The 14,599-nt window shown below is 45.9% G+C and overlaps 2 protein-coding genes across 5 annotated transcripts in view; one reads left to right on the top strand and one right to left on the bottom strand.

Moving 5' to 3' along the window:
* The window catches only part of bnc2 (basonuclin zinc finger protein 2), a 161,414-nt gene that overhangs the window by 36,487 nt on the left and 110,328 nt on the right, over window positions 1–14,599 (bottom strand). For all 3 annotated transcript variants that reach the window (XM_086119062.1, XM_086119064.1, XM_086119063.1), the window contains exons 3-4: window positions 9,180–9,282; window positions 6,934–7,169 (exon numbers count right to left, since the gene is read on the bottom strand). In XM_086119062.1, the coding sequence (XP_085975188.1) occupies window positions 6,934–7,169; window positions 9,180–9,282 (339 nt within the window). The remainder of the gene's footprint in view (window positions 1–6,933; window positions 7,170–9,179; window positions 9,283–14,599) is intronic.
* Window positions 8,421–14,599, top strand: part of cntln (centlein, centrosomal protein) — a 212,776-nt gene continuing 206,597 nt past the window's right edge. For both annotated transcript variants that reach the window (XM_086119061.1, XM_086119060.1), the window contains exons 1-2: window positions 8,421–8,537; window positions 10,375–10,488. The gene's annotated coding sequence lies outside the window, so the exon portion shown is untranslated. The remainder of the gene's footprint in view (window positions 8,538–10,374; window positions 10,489–14,599) is intronic.

Genomic DNA, 14,599 nt, shown 5'->3' with positions numbered 1-14,599 from the left:
TAAAACACTGTGTGTGTGTGTGTGTGTGTGTGTGTGTGTGTGTGTGTGTGTGTGTGTGTGTGTGTGTGTGTGTGTGTGTGTGTGTGTCTTTGGAGGACAGGGGTGGGAATCCCCAAGGGCTCAAATTTCTATCCAAAGAGGTGAATTCAGTTTGAAATTCCTTCATCCGGTTCAAAAATGATTAAACGAGAATGTGAGTGTATTCGCATGACGCCGGCCGCTCGATTCCGGTTTCCGACAGGTGATGTCATACTTTTTTTTTTTCAAAAGACTGTATGCTAAATAAATGTAAAACATTCCCCGCATCGCATGTCAACTCCCCCATCAGCTTAAATCAAACACCATTTGCGCATACGTTTGGCCATGAAATATTCACGCGCTTGAAATCCGACCATATCGCAGCCGCCTCCAGTTCGAGGCGAGTGTGAAATATGCATGTCGCCGCCACAGGCGTGTAAATGCCTGCGTTTAATGGATTTCTTAATTGTTTAAGTGTCTCTCAAGGAGTCATCTCCCAACATCGTGAACTTCATCACATCCTTCTCCGAACACATCCTTTGTGTCGTCAGTTCTGGCCGCAACGCGTACGCGATGGTTCCAAACGATCAAGAGCGGATGAGCTCAGTGGCAGGGAAAACCGTGTTGCACTGAGAATCAGCGATGAATACGTTTTTGTAGTCGCTGCAACTCGTTTCCCCGGCCAAACTTTAATCTAGCGAAGCAAAGGCCTCCACTTCCTGTTCCTGTTTGCCAGACATGATGGATGGTCCCGAGGTGGAATTGGACTTGGACCGCTTTTGACGCTTAACGTGAACCTGAATAACTACGACGACGAGTCCTTTAGATGATAGCGGGTTTCGTGTTCGCAGCTTGCGCATTCCTGCACGCTTTCTGGCCGCCGGGATCCGCAAATCCGGCTCAGATGGGATTGTAACTGGCCTGCTTCGAGAGCGCGAACGCAGCGCTGCCTGGTATTGTCCTGAAATCTCGGTTCTTTACTTGGAGAATCCGGATTCATATTGAGAAGATCACGAGGTACTTAAAGCCATTCTGTGGCTAGTTATGTGTCTCATAGGCTGCATTAACACTGCTTGTTTCAAGTGACACAATTCAGATTGATTTTTTTTTAATTTTTGGTCTTTGGTGAGACAGTCGGAATGAGGAGTGAAATGAGTCCTTGAGTAATTCGAGTTCCTTGATTTTAAATATGGTTGAGGCGTTTATATTTATTTGTTTATTAATTGGGACGTCGCGTACAGAAAAAAAAGACAGTCAAGCAAGGCAGCAATCGTTCATACTATGCATGATGGGAAGTTTAAATTTCAAAATAAAATGAGTCCATATGATACAATGATACTAGATTTTTATTTTGACGTTGTTCCTGGCAGCGTTATGGCCAATTTGACTCGTCTGGACCACGGCGCCTCAATTGGTCGGACTCTGGTTTACGTTTCCGTCACATTGCCACCAACGTCAGAGCGTCAGGCTGATATCATTTTCAATCCCTTATTCAGGAGGCGAAATAACAATAAGTTAATGACGCTGAAATCGTATGATTCCGTGACCGGAGTTAGCTGTTCATGGCTAGCCGCTAAGCGAACGCCTGCAAAGCAGCCGGGCAAGAGCCGTCAGACTTCTTCTCAAAGGTAATTTAAGAGTCGATCATGACTCTGCACACTTGGATGGATGCTAACATGTTGACACCGTTGCAGTTCATATAGGTCCATTTTTATCATAACAAAACGTGTTATTTTCATTTCTGCATTTATAATTGTTCTTTATCCAAGATTTTTCAAAAAAAATCGGAATAATCGATTTCTCAATAGAATTTTTAGTAGAATATCCGAATACCAAAATAATCGAGAGCATCCCGATAGATATCAAAGCAAACAAATTAATTCCGGTTCAGTTACAAAAGGTTACGCTGACTTTTTAAAAATATATTCAAGCATATTTCCTACATGTCACTGAGTATTGCACCTCAGGCTTGGTGTTGATCCAAATTAGGATTGGTTCAGGCCTTGGCAGAGGTCACAAGCTCAGTTGTTGGCCAGGCCTCGCTGACTCTATGGTCCGATTCCTCCGAATCCAATATCAGGGGACTTATTCCCCGAATTCCTGCATACCATGTAACCTGCTCGTAACCTCGTCGCTCCAGCTTGAATTCATTTGGGGCTCAGGTTCGGGATCGCGAGGCGCTGAGGATTTGGCGTGCCGCAGCGTTTTGGCGGGGGGAGTGTGTGTGTGGGGGGGGGGGGGGGTGCCTAGTGGCGGATTTGCGAGCTGTGAGAAAAGTGACTGTCCGCCTGATATTGCCATGCCGGCGCATCAGCTGTCCGGCGTTGATCGTTTTTAAAAGTGGTTAGCGAACGACATGCTGCTTATCTGTTATCTTGAATCACATCCCTTTTTTTGGGGGGGGGGGCTCTAATTCTTATTTGTAAGTCAATAGAAATGCGTCTGTGGGGGGAAGAATCACCTTGATGAAGTACTGGCGGGCTGTCACGTGGCTAACAAAGCGTGCAAGCCTTCCAGCGAAAACTGGAGCCTGACCTTGCTGCCCAAATCATAACCATATGAACGCAAGAATTTCCACCTGAAGAGGACGCGCACTCTCACTCTCTCCCATCCATCTCCCGGGGTGAGGCATTAAGCAGTGATAACAGAAAACAGGTTACAAGGGGAAGGGGGTCGGGGGGGGGGCGCAATGGAGAGCTGTGGGGAGGCGAGCAGAGTGGCGTCCGCAAGATGTCGTGACCGCGATGACCGAAAATGGAAGTTTTAGGCCAGTCGCTTCTGCTTCTGCTGTAATGCGACTTTCTCTGAAGATTTCTGTCCAAAGAACAAGATCAGCCAGGATTTACGTTGCGGGCCCAATTCGAATTGAAAGCCCTTTTTTTTTCTCATTCTTAAGGAAACGCCTCACTTTGAATGTTCTGAACTCCTGTTAGATTAGTTTTTTTCAATATTAACCCTTTCAGGGACAGCGGTTACTACAGTGGACAGGTTATCCTCTTATCAGGTTACAGGGTGCATGAAAGAGTTCAAAAAATTAATATCCCTTGTTTGTTTTTGTGGGTGGGTGCCGACCCCCATTATTAACAGGAAGTTTTTTTCCACTTATTTTTGTTGTTATTATGTGCTTCAGGGCTCAGTTCCTTCGGAGAGTTTACTGTACAACGTCTGGATTTCTCTTGCACTGCCAATGCGTGTAATTACATCAACCGCATTCATGTCCTATGCATGTACAATTTTTTTCCATTCCTTGGGAGTCGGCTTGTGTGTTTTAATGGTTAGTAGACACCCTCGTGTGGAGGCATGCAGCAGTGAGTGTTGGCGGGCCAGAGTGATTCTGCGGCCGTGTGCGCCTGATAGTTTGAATAAGCATTCCTCCGGGTGTGTGTGCAATTAGGGTTAGGACTTTGTGTGTGTGTGTGTGTACGTGTGTGTACACAGTGTGTGCACGCAGTGCTGGGAGTTGTTAGCGGTTCCATCTGGGTCTCCTGGAAGGCGTGTGGAGTCAGGAAAACCGCATCTCATAAAAAGCGGAGGCAGCCCAATGTTCTACAAGGACAGAACATTACTGGGAATGTCGCTCAGGAAAAGCCTGGGACCCGGGCCCGCATGCCGACTCCTCTCCGCTCTCCTCGGGCTCCGTTCCACTCGCCTCCCTGCCTCCCGCGCATCTTATTTTTCACCGGGTGAGGGATTAGGAAGAGGAAGACATAATAGAGAGTGTGGGAGACAGAGCGGAGGGGGAAACGCTGATGACATTCCCATCTGTGCGCAGCCAACGGTGGACGGGAGCGGCGACAGACTGTGGCCTAAGAGTGGGATGGGGGTCAGGGGGGTGGCTTAAAGCGGGAGGGGGGGGGGGGCTGGCATGTTGGCCCGTGAAAACAAGCATGACAGTAGGATGACAAGGATGAAGAGTCGAGAGATGGAGTGTCGTGGCGGCGGTGCCAAAGTGAAGGGCATCGTTCCCAAGTTGTCCCGATTTGAACTGCTGGGACGCCCTCCCTGACATATGCAAATGTGTGAAGAAAAAAAAAAAAGAAGCAGAAACAAGACATTACACGCACTATTTTCCACTCATCACATCTGCGCGGAAACGCTCCAAACTGCATGCGGACCGTGCAGACTTGAGCTGAATGATCCAGCGGGATGGATGGAGAGATACTGCAGTTCTAGGATGGGCAACTAAATGATGGAGGGGGCCACAGTTTTTCATCAGCGCTACCGGGGGGTTGTCTAAGAGAGGGGCACCAAGCACTTTTGAACCACGCGGATGACAAAATGACCTTTAAAAAGGGAAAGAAACGAATAAGTAAATAAAAAAATACGTGCCGGCCTGCAAATAGTTAAAAAATGCCTTTGAAAAGCATTGGGAAAAAAGGGGAGGAGCATTTAGTTTTGACACCTCCCACCCCCCAACATTCTTCAAAAATACGTTTTTCCACAGAAAAATGTTGTCCCCCCCCCCCCAAAAAAACTTTAAATCTTGAAAAATGATTTGGAACATGTTTTGATTTTCCCCCACAGAAAAAAAATGTTTTGCCAAAACAAACAAACAAAAAATGGTTGTGCAAATAATAAACATGTTGAAAAAAAATTTTTTGGGGGTGGGGGTGGGGGGGGGGATTCATTGAGGGCCCACAGGCCGCCAAGTTGACTGATAGATTCTCAAGTAAAAAAAAAAAAATTATCTTAAAGAAGATATATTTCAGATAAAATTGTCCCCTCCCCCCCACAAAAATCCAATACCTTGCCCAGAAAAGTTATTCTGCCACAATTTCTCAAGGGTTCAGGGATTCGGGGTGCATTAAAGTTCATAACAGAATTACCATGTCAATTTTAGGGCTGGGGAAACAAAGTCGACCAATTGGGTTGTGTCGAACACAAAAACAACCAATGAATCAATGAATCCTTTGAAAACCATATTTGTGACGCCCAGAACCAATTTTGATATATTGTGTCAAATGTCGTTTTTTGTTGTCGTACTAGCCATTGTTTTTTCCTCATTCGTAATATGTCACTGAATGAATATGAAATGAGACGACCAGAGTATGAAAATGATGATCATCCCAACTCATGTGTCACTGCAAAGACAGTGTGCACTTGACTGAACAAAATCATACTAACCGCCCCCCCCCCCCCAAAAAAAAGGCAATCATTTATTTTAATGGCTATTGATGCCGCGGGTAATTCCTCCTCCTTTCCAAATCAAACTTCCATCCACCGGAGTCATTAATGCTATTGATTAACTTCTGCACTATGAGCAACCTATTACAAAGGTAAATTGCCGAGTGTTACGCATATTTGGTCACACCGCCGTCCGTCCGTCTGTCTGTTTACTTTTTGTTCTGCTGCAGGCGAGGTGCGCTGTGCTTAATTTCTTCAGTAAATTACCAGCTAAAAGGCCGTGGTGGCACGCGCTATTACTTAGACGCCAACAATAAGAGTTCATTGCAGCGCCGGTGGTGCTAATAATAATTATAAATTCATGTCAGAGTCGCATCATTGCAGCACTTCCACCCTCGTGTGTAATCATTTGTAGGCACGATTTAAACAATGAAGGAACCGTTCTAAACTATGTTATTATAATGTTATAACACCGTTGTAAGCATTAAAGAAGCGCTTTTGAGCAAAACTGAGTATTGCCACACTTGCAGTCTCTCAATTGTTAGTTGTGAGCACTGCATGGAGATTGTTTGCAATATCCTTTCACTAAAGGCAAGTCAAAATATTAGGAACAGCGCGAGATATGATCCAGTGCAGTGGCGTGCAACTGCAAACTACAAGCACTAAAGTAAGTGTGTGTGCGCGTGGATCTGCAAGTGCTTTAAGTCACAGAAGCAGTTTCCGTGCATATACTGTGCCCCCCGCCCCGCCCAACTCCCCCTGACACTCCTCAATAATACCCCCCACCCCTGTCCTCCTCTCCCGCCATGCTGTTCCACTTACACTCTTGGAATAGTGCACCCCACTTGCATACTGATAAGCACATGTGAACACAACACGTACTCGCACACAGTAAGAAAACCACATGCACATGTTCGCTCGCTGCACACTAATTCATTCAGGAACACTTCGGGTTTCAGCACCAGAACCCTTTTGTGCAATTAGAGAGGAAGAAGGGGGAGTGTGTTTGCTGGCATGACATTTTTCTTTTCTCTTTTTTTTTTGTTTTGTTTTTTCGACCTCTTTTCCCCTCTTCTCGAGTGACCGCCAAGGGGAAAATAGTGCAAGTGTGATGGGATAAAAAGTGGCCCATCACTGTGGCCTAAAATAAGTTTAGGGGACCACGATGTTTTTTTTTTGTGGACCATTTCAAGAAAATAGTGGAAAATTGTAACATGTGTGTGTATGCGCGTATGTATACATAAAAAACAAGCAAACCAACAATACAATGGTTGAGCGGGGTGGGCAAACTTTGAGCACGAGGGCCAAGTTTTCAGTTTTTAAAGAGACGGATGGGTCAGGTCATTTGTAGATGAACTTAAAACGACTAATAAATCAGTTAAAGGTTTGGGGCAAGTAGAAACAGTCTGCGAACATTTTTGCAACCTTTTACGAACACTGACGAAAATCCCAAATTTGCCCCGTTCACAAGCATTCGCTGCTCAGTGAGATACCAACTTAAATGCGATTTTCCGCCATCTTGGTGCCCAAGCTTCAATCAGGCAAAAGTGGTACTTTGGCACCATCGTCTGGCATCTTGGTGCCGTGGAAATAATGCTAGGAACGACCGTATAAAGAAGTATGTTGAGGAGCTTCATAATTAGCTTTGATAAATCGAATTATTATCATCTTTCGAGGGGGCGTCAATTACAGGGCTCTTGATAATATGAATGCTTGGCAGGCCACATTAAAGAATGCGCCATCGGACTGTACTTTGCCCCCAACCCTGGTTTTGGCGGGCCGGTCTCTGACCTGCAGTATGTAGCCCCGCACGTAGTCCCGCAGGGTCCAGCCCAGGCCGTGCAGGATGTGCAGCACCTCCTCCTGCTTGAGCACGGAGAAGAGGCGGTCCAGCAGGATCTTGAGCCGTACCGGCACCGCCTGCGTGCCGTACAGCATCAGGCTGCTGATGTCGAACACCACATTCGACTGCACGATCTCCACCTGCGTCGGGTGGTACAGGTGCTGCGTGCTCAGCTTGTCCAGGGCTGTACATACACACACACACACACACACACACACACACACACACACACAAATAATAATAAATAAAAAATAACTGACTGAGTCATTAGGTTTTATCTCATCGAAAGTTCTCCACTGGCCGGGGGAGTCAATTTACTGACCCGCAAATGGGGCGAGACCTTGATTTGTACATTAGTGGAATTTTTTTTTTTTTGTACAATATAGTCGGGTCAAGGCAAAAAGAAAAGAACTGCGCATCACTAACCAGCATTCCAAAAACATGCACGCTTGGTTCATTGAAGACTCTTAAGTGTCGCATCAGATACGTATCAGATTGATATCCGCATTCAAAAGAGGCCAAGCTGTGGGAAAAAAAAATCGGATTTCTGGTATTCAGATGTATTGTTGCTAAAAATTGGAACTAACCTGCAGTATAACCGTGCTCTTGAAGTGACAGGTAACAAAACAGCCAAACAAATAAAGAAATCAATTCCAAATCCACATTGCAATGTAGTAGAAAGTAACTTTCATATCGTAAAGGCTGCAAAGAATGTTGTCCTCAAAACATTTCTACCTCCTCCCGCCTCACCCCTCGGTCATTCTTAACTGTGGCACCCATGTGTGACGTTTTTTTTAAAATGTCACTTGGCGTCATGCTTTGTCCGCCTGTTCCGTGGCGAGTACATGCCAAGATCGAATCTAACGATAAAACTCCCAATTGGATATCACACCCGACAGTATAAACATAGCCTTCGTATTCTTCCTTAACTTGACCCCATGAGCAGCAATCTTAAATTTCTTCAGTCTATGCAACATCTAATGTGTACTCCACATTGATTTTCTTTGAAAAAAAGTCCTTCTCGCTACATTATGTTGCTCTGGCCTTCGGGGGGAGGGGGGGGGGGGGGGAGGCACAACAACTTGCAACAAGGTTTTGGGTGCATGGAGCCTGACAAGCGTAAATCGGGGAAAACCAAAACCCTAAGCGAGTTTGCGACCTCAGTCAACTCTTCCTCTGGTCGATCAGTCCTCTCTCCTCTCCTTCCTGCTGTCCCCGCCCCCCTCTCGTCCCTCCTCTCACCCTTCCTTCCCCCTCCGCGCCTGTCTGGGTGACACCTGGCCCGGTCTCGCTTTCTCTGATCCCGGGACCAGGAGCCTCGCCTGACGACGCCTCGCCGCCAGACACGAACGTAATAAAAAATGAAGAAGTGCTTGTCAGAGTGGCTGCCAATGCTGACATGAAATGAAAAGTTGAGGGAGGGCTGGAAGGGAGGGGGGGCCCGCCAGGGGGGGGGGGGGCGGACGCCTGACACTTCAACGGGGAGAGGCTGGGAAATATTCGCCCAGGTCCTTATGTTGATTCACCCAGAGAGCCCCACGGCCCCGCTATGGTGAGCCAAACAGGTGTTTTCTTTTATCCGGCTTTCTTCCACGCCTTTTTCTCTTTGTACTTTTGGGTTCTTTGTTTTTTTTTTGTTTTTCTTTTATTACACCTGTGTGAAGTGCTAAAGTGCGGCTTTTGGGGATCATCCAAGATGCGAAAACAAAGCTTACCAGAAGAATGCAGGCGAACGTTTTTGTGACAATTGTGCGTTTTCATGTCCCTAATGTCACCTTTTTCTTCTTTGCCTCGCGGCAGTTAAAGTTGCAAGTTGGCATTATACTTTTGTCATGAAAGTTAACGCTAGTTAATTTATTTTTACACTTGCATGACAGTTACTAGTTTTAAAATGCTATAAAATGTTGAATTTTCCCAACACTCACAAACAAGAAAAAGAACAAGAGTTTTTTAGATTTTTAGGCTTTAAAATATATATATATATATATCATGAATGACTTCCTTTTACATTTGATTGACAGGACGAATTTTGCATGTTCGGCTTTATCTTTAGCTTTTCTCGACAATTATTTAAAATGGAGAGGAATTAGTGCGTTTGAATAAGCGGTCAGCTCAAAGGTTCCACTGTCAGCCAGTTTGGAAGTCCTTTACTGGTTTGTGATAAAGTTCACAAAGTGAATACAAATGAACTTACCGTGAGCTACCCAGCCATGTTTGCAGTGGTCGCATGTGCGCAAGTGAATCTTGCCCGGCTGGAAGCACTCACACGTGCAGTTGACCAGCGTGCAGCGAATGGCCTGCAGGGGACACAAACAAATCCGCATGATTACAAGAAACGTTCATTTGAGGTTGACGTTGTCGGGATTGAAAAGAGTTCTCCACAGAAACAAAAAGAAATCTCCTCCATGCAGCGATCCGCTGGCGTGCTGTAAATATGCCGAAGTTCAATAACTTATGGGAGCACTTTACTGTGCTGATTGCTGTCATTTCTGCTTGCGTTCCCACATGTCGACAATCTCACATTGACACCTACGGGGCACTTTGTAGTCTTTAATGAAGCTAACGTGCATGTTTTGTCTTTAAAACCCCACAAAAATGAACTGTGACACAGTTGAGCTAAACACGACTTGGTGCTGTTCTGTGACAACAAATTTCCACGTCAACAAATTTTTACTCAATCAATACCGGAATATTTTTATAATTCTAATAGGAGACAGCAAGCATACACAACTATAAATGATTAATTTGCATGGCGATCGTTGAAATCCTAGCTTATGCTAACTAGCGCTAGGTACTGACAAAGCTAGCACTTTCTGGTCAAACAGACTTTTTTTTTTTTTGATTTCTTGGGAACGAAGTTTCTGCTTCGGTTGTTCATTTGAGTATCTTACTGTATATTTTATATGCATATTTGTTGGAACTAAGCGTTCATTTCTGGAGAAATTCCATGTAAATGCTGAATGAAATTACAGTCAAACCTCGGTTTTTGAACGTCTCTATTATCGACCATATCAGATTTCGACCAGAAATATCGAGATTTTTACGCCTCAGATTACGACCGAAAACCAGTTTTCGACCAAACTGAGCAAAGCCGAATATGCTTTCTTACACGAGGAAGTGACGCTTCCTCGTGTATCGTTCATTGTGAGCAGATGTGTTTGTTGTGATTTACGCAAATCTTTTTTTTTTTTGTTATTTCTGCGTAGTGTATTAGCCCCTAATCATGGGCGAATACAATAGTTTCGGATTTCGAACAAATCGCTTTTCGAACAGCCTTCTGAAACGGATTATGGTCAAAAACCGAGGTATGACTGTATATGAAAGTATGTGGAATGATATTAAATGATGATTACGGCACATTCTGACTCACGAACAAATCTGTGTTACAGCCGTTCCCGCCATAGGAATGGAACGCTGCCGCAAACTGATCAGACATTCGGCATATGCGCAGCTGCTACGTTTTGCAGCCCGCCTCTTCTCATCAGCAGAATCTTGCCGGTCTGGTGAGTGGCTCACGCTTATCAGAATCTTTATGAATTTACGGTCGGCGGCCGTGAGAATCATGCAAGTCGCAGAATTGTGGCGGGTCATAGTCCAGCGTCTGCACAATCTGACCATCTGGGTTTCACAATGTCCCGGATTGGTCGATCAGAGCGGATCAGGAGGAAGACCGACCTTTAGGTTGCACATATGTCATAGTTCAGCACTTTTATGCACGTTCTGCTTAGACAACATGAACAACTTGGAAGGATTGGACGGATATTGTCCAATGCTGGATGTGAAAACTACTACTTTCCACCATATCGACACAGACAGATGTGACCATTTTTAACATCTTCGGTAAAGCGAGGCCCGCATTGGCATTTCAATGTTTGCTGTCATTTATTTGCTGGTGTCTCTTGCCAAGATGCTATCCTCTTATTCTTAAGTTGGGAACTTGATACATTGAGTTCAGTGGGAAAATGTTACAATGAATCAACTTGGAACATGAAGGCATTGCCTCAAATATACGGTTCACGCAGTGAGCAAATTGCTGCCTTTTGCTAATTAGCGTCATGTGCGGCGGGCCTAACGGTAGCGGCGGCGGCAGCAGATGCAAACAAACAAAAGCGCACCTCCGCTGTTTACGAGCCGGCGTCTGACAGCTGACGAGATAGTTAAGGGGCGTCTAATATGGCAATTAGAGCGTGGCATTATCTGCGGGGCTGCCGCTGTGACAAGGCGCCCCTCTCATCACGGACTTATTACGCCAGCTAGCAGCAAGCGCTCATATCTGGGCCATTAAGCAGACTGCGGCATTAAGACACATTAAAGCAGCGAGAGGCAGTAAGGGCAGAATAAAACAAAGGGCGCAGGCGGAGGGGGTGCGCTCTTGTATTTTATTTTATTTTTTCGATTGACTCCCACTTGGAGCTAGCGAGAGATGTGAAAGGCTTCGCGATTCAAGAATGACAGAGGAAGAAGTTGAAAGAATACAAATTGATTACAAGGCTCTTAATAAGGAAGCGACCGTGCAGATGCGTCCAACCCGGCCATCAGAAACATCTGTGTTTGCTTTAACAGACGAAACAAAAGAGACAAAAAGAATAAACACGGCTCCCCCCACTTCCCACCCCCCCATCCCCTTGTACAAGTCTCTGTGCGACCGAATGGGTCTGTTTTGTGCTTGGCCCGCGTTATAACCTGGCCCGGCTTTGGTCAGGGACGAGTACCGGGCCGGGATCCCACCACTCCCCTCGCGCATATTTGTCACAGAAGGCTGGGGGGAAGGGGGAGGAGCTTGTGTTATCTGAGGCCAGGCCAGAAATGTGGCATTAGTCACTATGTTAGCGTCTCGCCAGGGTTTCCTCTTTGGCTCGCAGCAAGTAGACGAACATGGGATAAAGGACAGGACAGCAGAAGAGGGGGGGCTGTGTTTTTTATGACAAATGGTATGGCTCATATTCAGTGGGTTTTTTTTTTTGTTTTTTTTTTTAGTTTGCATTGTCAAGCATGCCAAAATAACCAACCCATACTATACGACTTTGCATCAAACTTTAGTTTGGGTACCGGTCACAGTCATGCAGGTTAGGTCAGGTGGGTTCTGTGGTTTCTTTGTGGGGGTCATAAAATATTGAGTTCACTTTAGCTCACTTGTATATATTGTTCGTGAGGGTCCCCAAATATCACACTGGTACTGTACAACGCTTCGACATCCTTACCGAATGACTTTTAAGCAATCTTTGGATGGCGTACGAGTCGCATTAGCATTAGCTACATTTCTTATTTGCTCCATTTTGATATACTACCACTTACAGTAGTCAGTTCACTTTGGTTTGAATTTTCGGGAACCTCCTCTGTAAACGGGTCCTCAAATATTAAACCAGGACGTATGACTTTTCAGAATTTTTTTTTTTTGTACTGTGGTACCAGTAAAAGTTTAGTTTGGTAATGCAAACTCTCCTTTTCAGCAATCCTCCATTGTATCGGTTCGGTAAACATTTTTTTGGTACTTCTGGAGTAAAGGAACAATTGCACAGTCCATTCTGCTTATTCATTTGTTGCTCAGCAAAGATTCAACTCTTCTAATCAGGACCCGAAGTGAAACGACCCAAAAATGTTTGGGGTCTCGGCCGAGTGTCACGCAGCTGCCGATTAGCTGTCGCGGTCAACAACTTGACTCAGTCTGCATCATTCTCAGCCCTTATCTGACTCAAGTGTGTGTCTCATTGCGGGCTAGTGTTTAGCTGCGGGCTTGATGTTTCATGGCTGTTTTGCTTGGCCAGCAGCGCCTGTCCCGGCCAACTTGTAAACACTCATGACCGGCGACGGCCCGGACTCACCGTGACGAACGTTAGCACGACAGATGGGTGGAAGCATCGTAGCATTCGAACACGATGGTTCCAGGCTGGACTCTTGGCTCGGGTGCGCCTTGTAAACAGACCCCGTGGCCCCGGACCAACGGCGACACATGCAACTGAGCCGGAGCGGGAATCAGACGTCAGCGAAGACACAATGAGACCACAGAAGCAATGGTGATCTTTGACTAATAGCATCCTGTTCAGCTGCACTACCGCACTGTCGTTTTGAATGTCGTAAATGCACGCCAGTGGGCTTTTGTTTTCTCTCTCCCAGCATCTCTGCACAATGCAAAGCCTGCGCAGATGGTCTCGCACTGCGCCTTCCAACTATAACCGAATCCCTTTACCCGTGTTCGACACGTCGCCACAGACCGCAGTTCTTGTCGGGCGAGTTAAGCAAAGCCGGGCTCGTAAATGAAAACCCCCTGTGCGTAGCATGTGTGCGCCTCGTGTTTTGCCCGTTTGGGATCAGTCGGCGCTCAAGCCGGTTGTACAACACCGGGAGCATCTTGTCCTCTCGTCTTCCCCCAGCCGCGAGGTATTATCTCATCGGCGAGCTTTAGCTGCTGAAAACGTTGCCAATTTCCTGACAGAAATGTGCAGCCAATGTGTGCCGGGGAAGAGAGGCGCGGCGGCGTTGCGTGTCATAAAGATGGGCCCCGGCCTCGGAATTGAGACGTCAGGACCGCACAGTGTCCATATTGGAACCAGGTGACAAATAACACAAGACGAATAAAGAAAGGCTTTGTAGTTGAGTGTAGTCATAATGTACGAGGAAGCACAGAACTTATGCTAATGCTAATTGCTGGTTCGTTTTTATTTCTGCTTGTTGATGAGGTTTGCTTAGACACACAGCCTTTTTTTTTTCTTGTGATACCATCAAAGAAGAGCGTCAGTGATGTAAGAGAGGGGAAGTGAAACGATAACCATGGAGAAGGAAATGGAACTGAGGTGACATAACAGTGCAACTGGTTGCTCAGTACAATATGAGCAATAGTGTAAATTGAATACCAAGTACATATGCTAGCATAACTGCTAACTAGCATCCATCGACTGTCTGGGATTTTGAACGGAGGAGTTTCACTTGGGTTTGGTTCTAATGTGGTGAGCTAAATCTCTACAATGTTTTAGTCGATTAAGATGTTTAACTCGTACTTTAAAATGTTGCCTGGAGAGTAAACAAATGACTGTTTTGAACACCTGTCAGTTTTACAACAGGCGGCAGTTGGAGTCTAGAACAGATCAATTCTTAAAAAGTAAACAACAACCAGCGTCACATTTTATATTTTCGAGGCGTTCATTTTCACTGATCCTAATTAGGATTGTTTGGCCATTAGTGGAGTTCGATGTGCCGCTTTGATTCAGATCTGACTTTAAAAAGCAAAGCGAACAAATACAGATGAAACTCGGAGATGGTTTTCTGAAGCAAAATGAAAGTGGTGGACTGACGGCGGGTGGGGGGGGGGGGGCTGACTTAAAAAAAAAACAGCTTGTGCTTGTCCATTCAATCCCCACCGTGCAAAAAAAGGCCTGTCGCCCCTGTCAGTTCTGCTTTGGAGCCCCAGCGGCTGCCAGTCGCTGAGGCAGAGGTCCCTGTCCTCTGTGCAGCTGTGCATCTGGGCTCTGACACGGGCCACGGCGGGCCAGAGCTATGCTAATGGCAACCAAATGGGCCGTGAGTCCCCGGTGGATTGGCAGGGAGATGCATGTGTTTTCGTGTATTCGTGTGCTCTCCTTCCGTCTTCCTTCCTTCACTTCAAGGCCCATACATGGA

Source organism: Hippocampus guttulatus, chromosome 9, assembly GCF_054856545.1.
Source record: "Hippocampus guttulatus isolate MCC_2025c chromosome 9, RoL_Hgut_1.0, whole genome shotgun sequence".
Lineage (NCBI taxonomy): Eukaryota > Metazoa > Chordata > Actinopteri > Syngnathiformes > Syngnathidae > Hippocampus > Hippocampus guttulatus.
The sequence above is the reverse complement of the archived record's forward strand: the minus strand, read 5'-3'. Positions and strand labels throughout refer to the sequence as shown.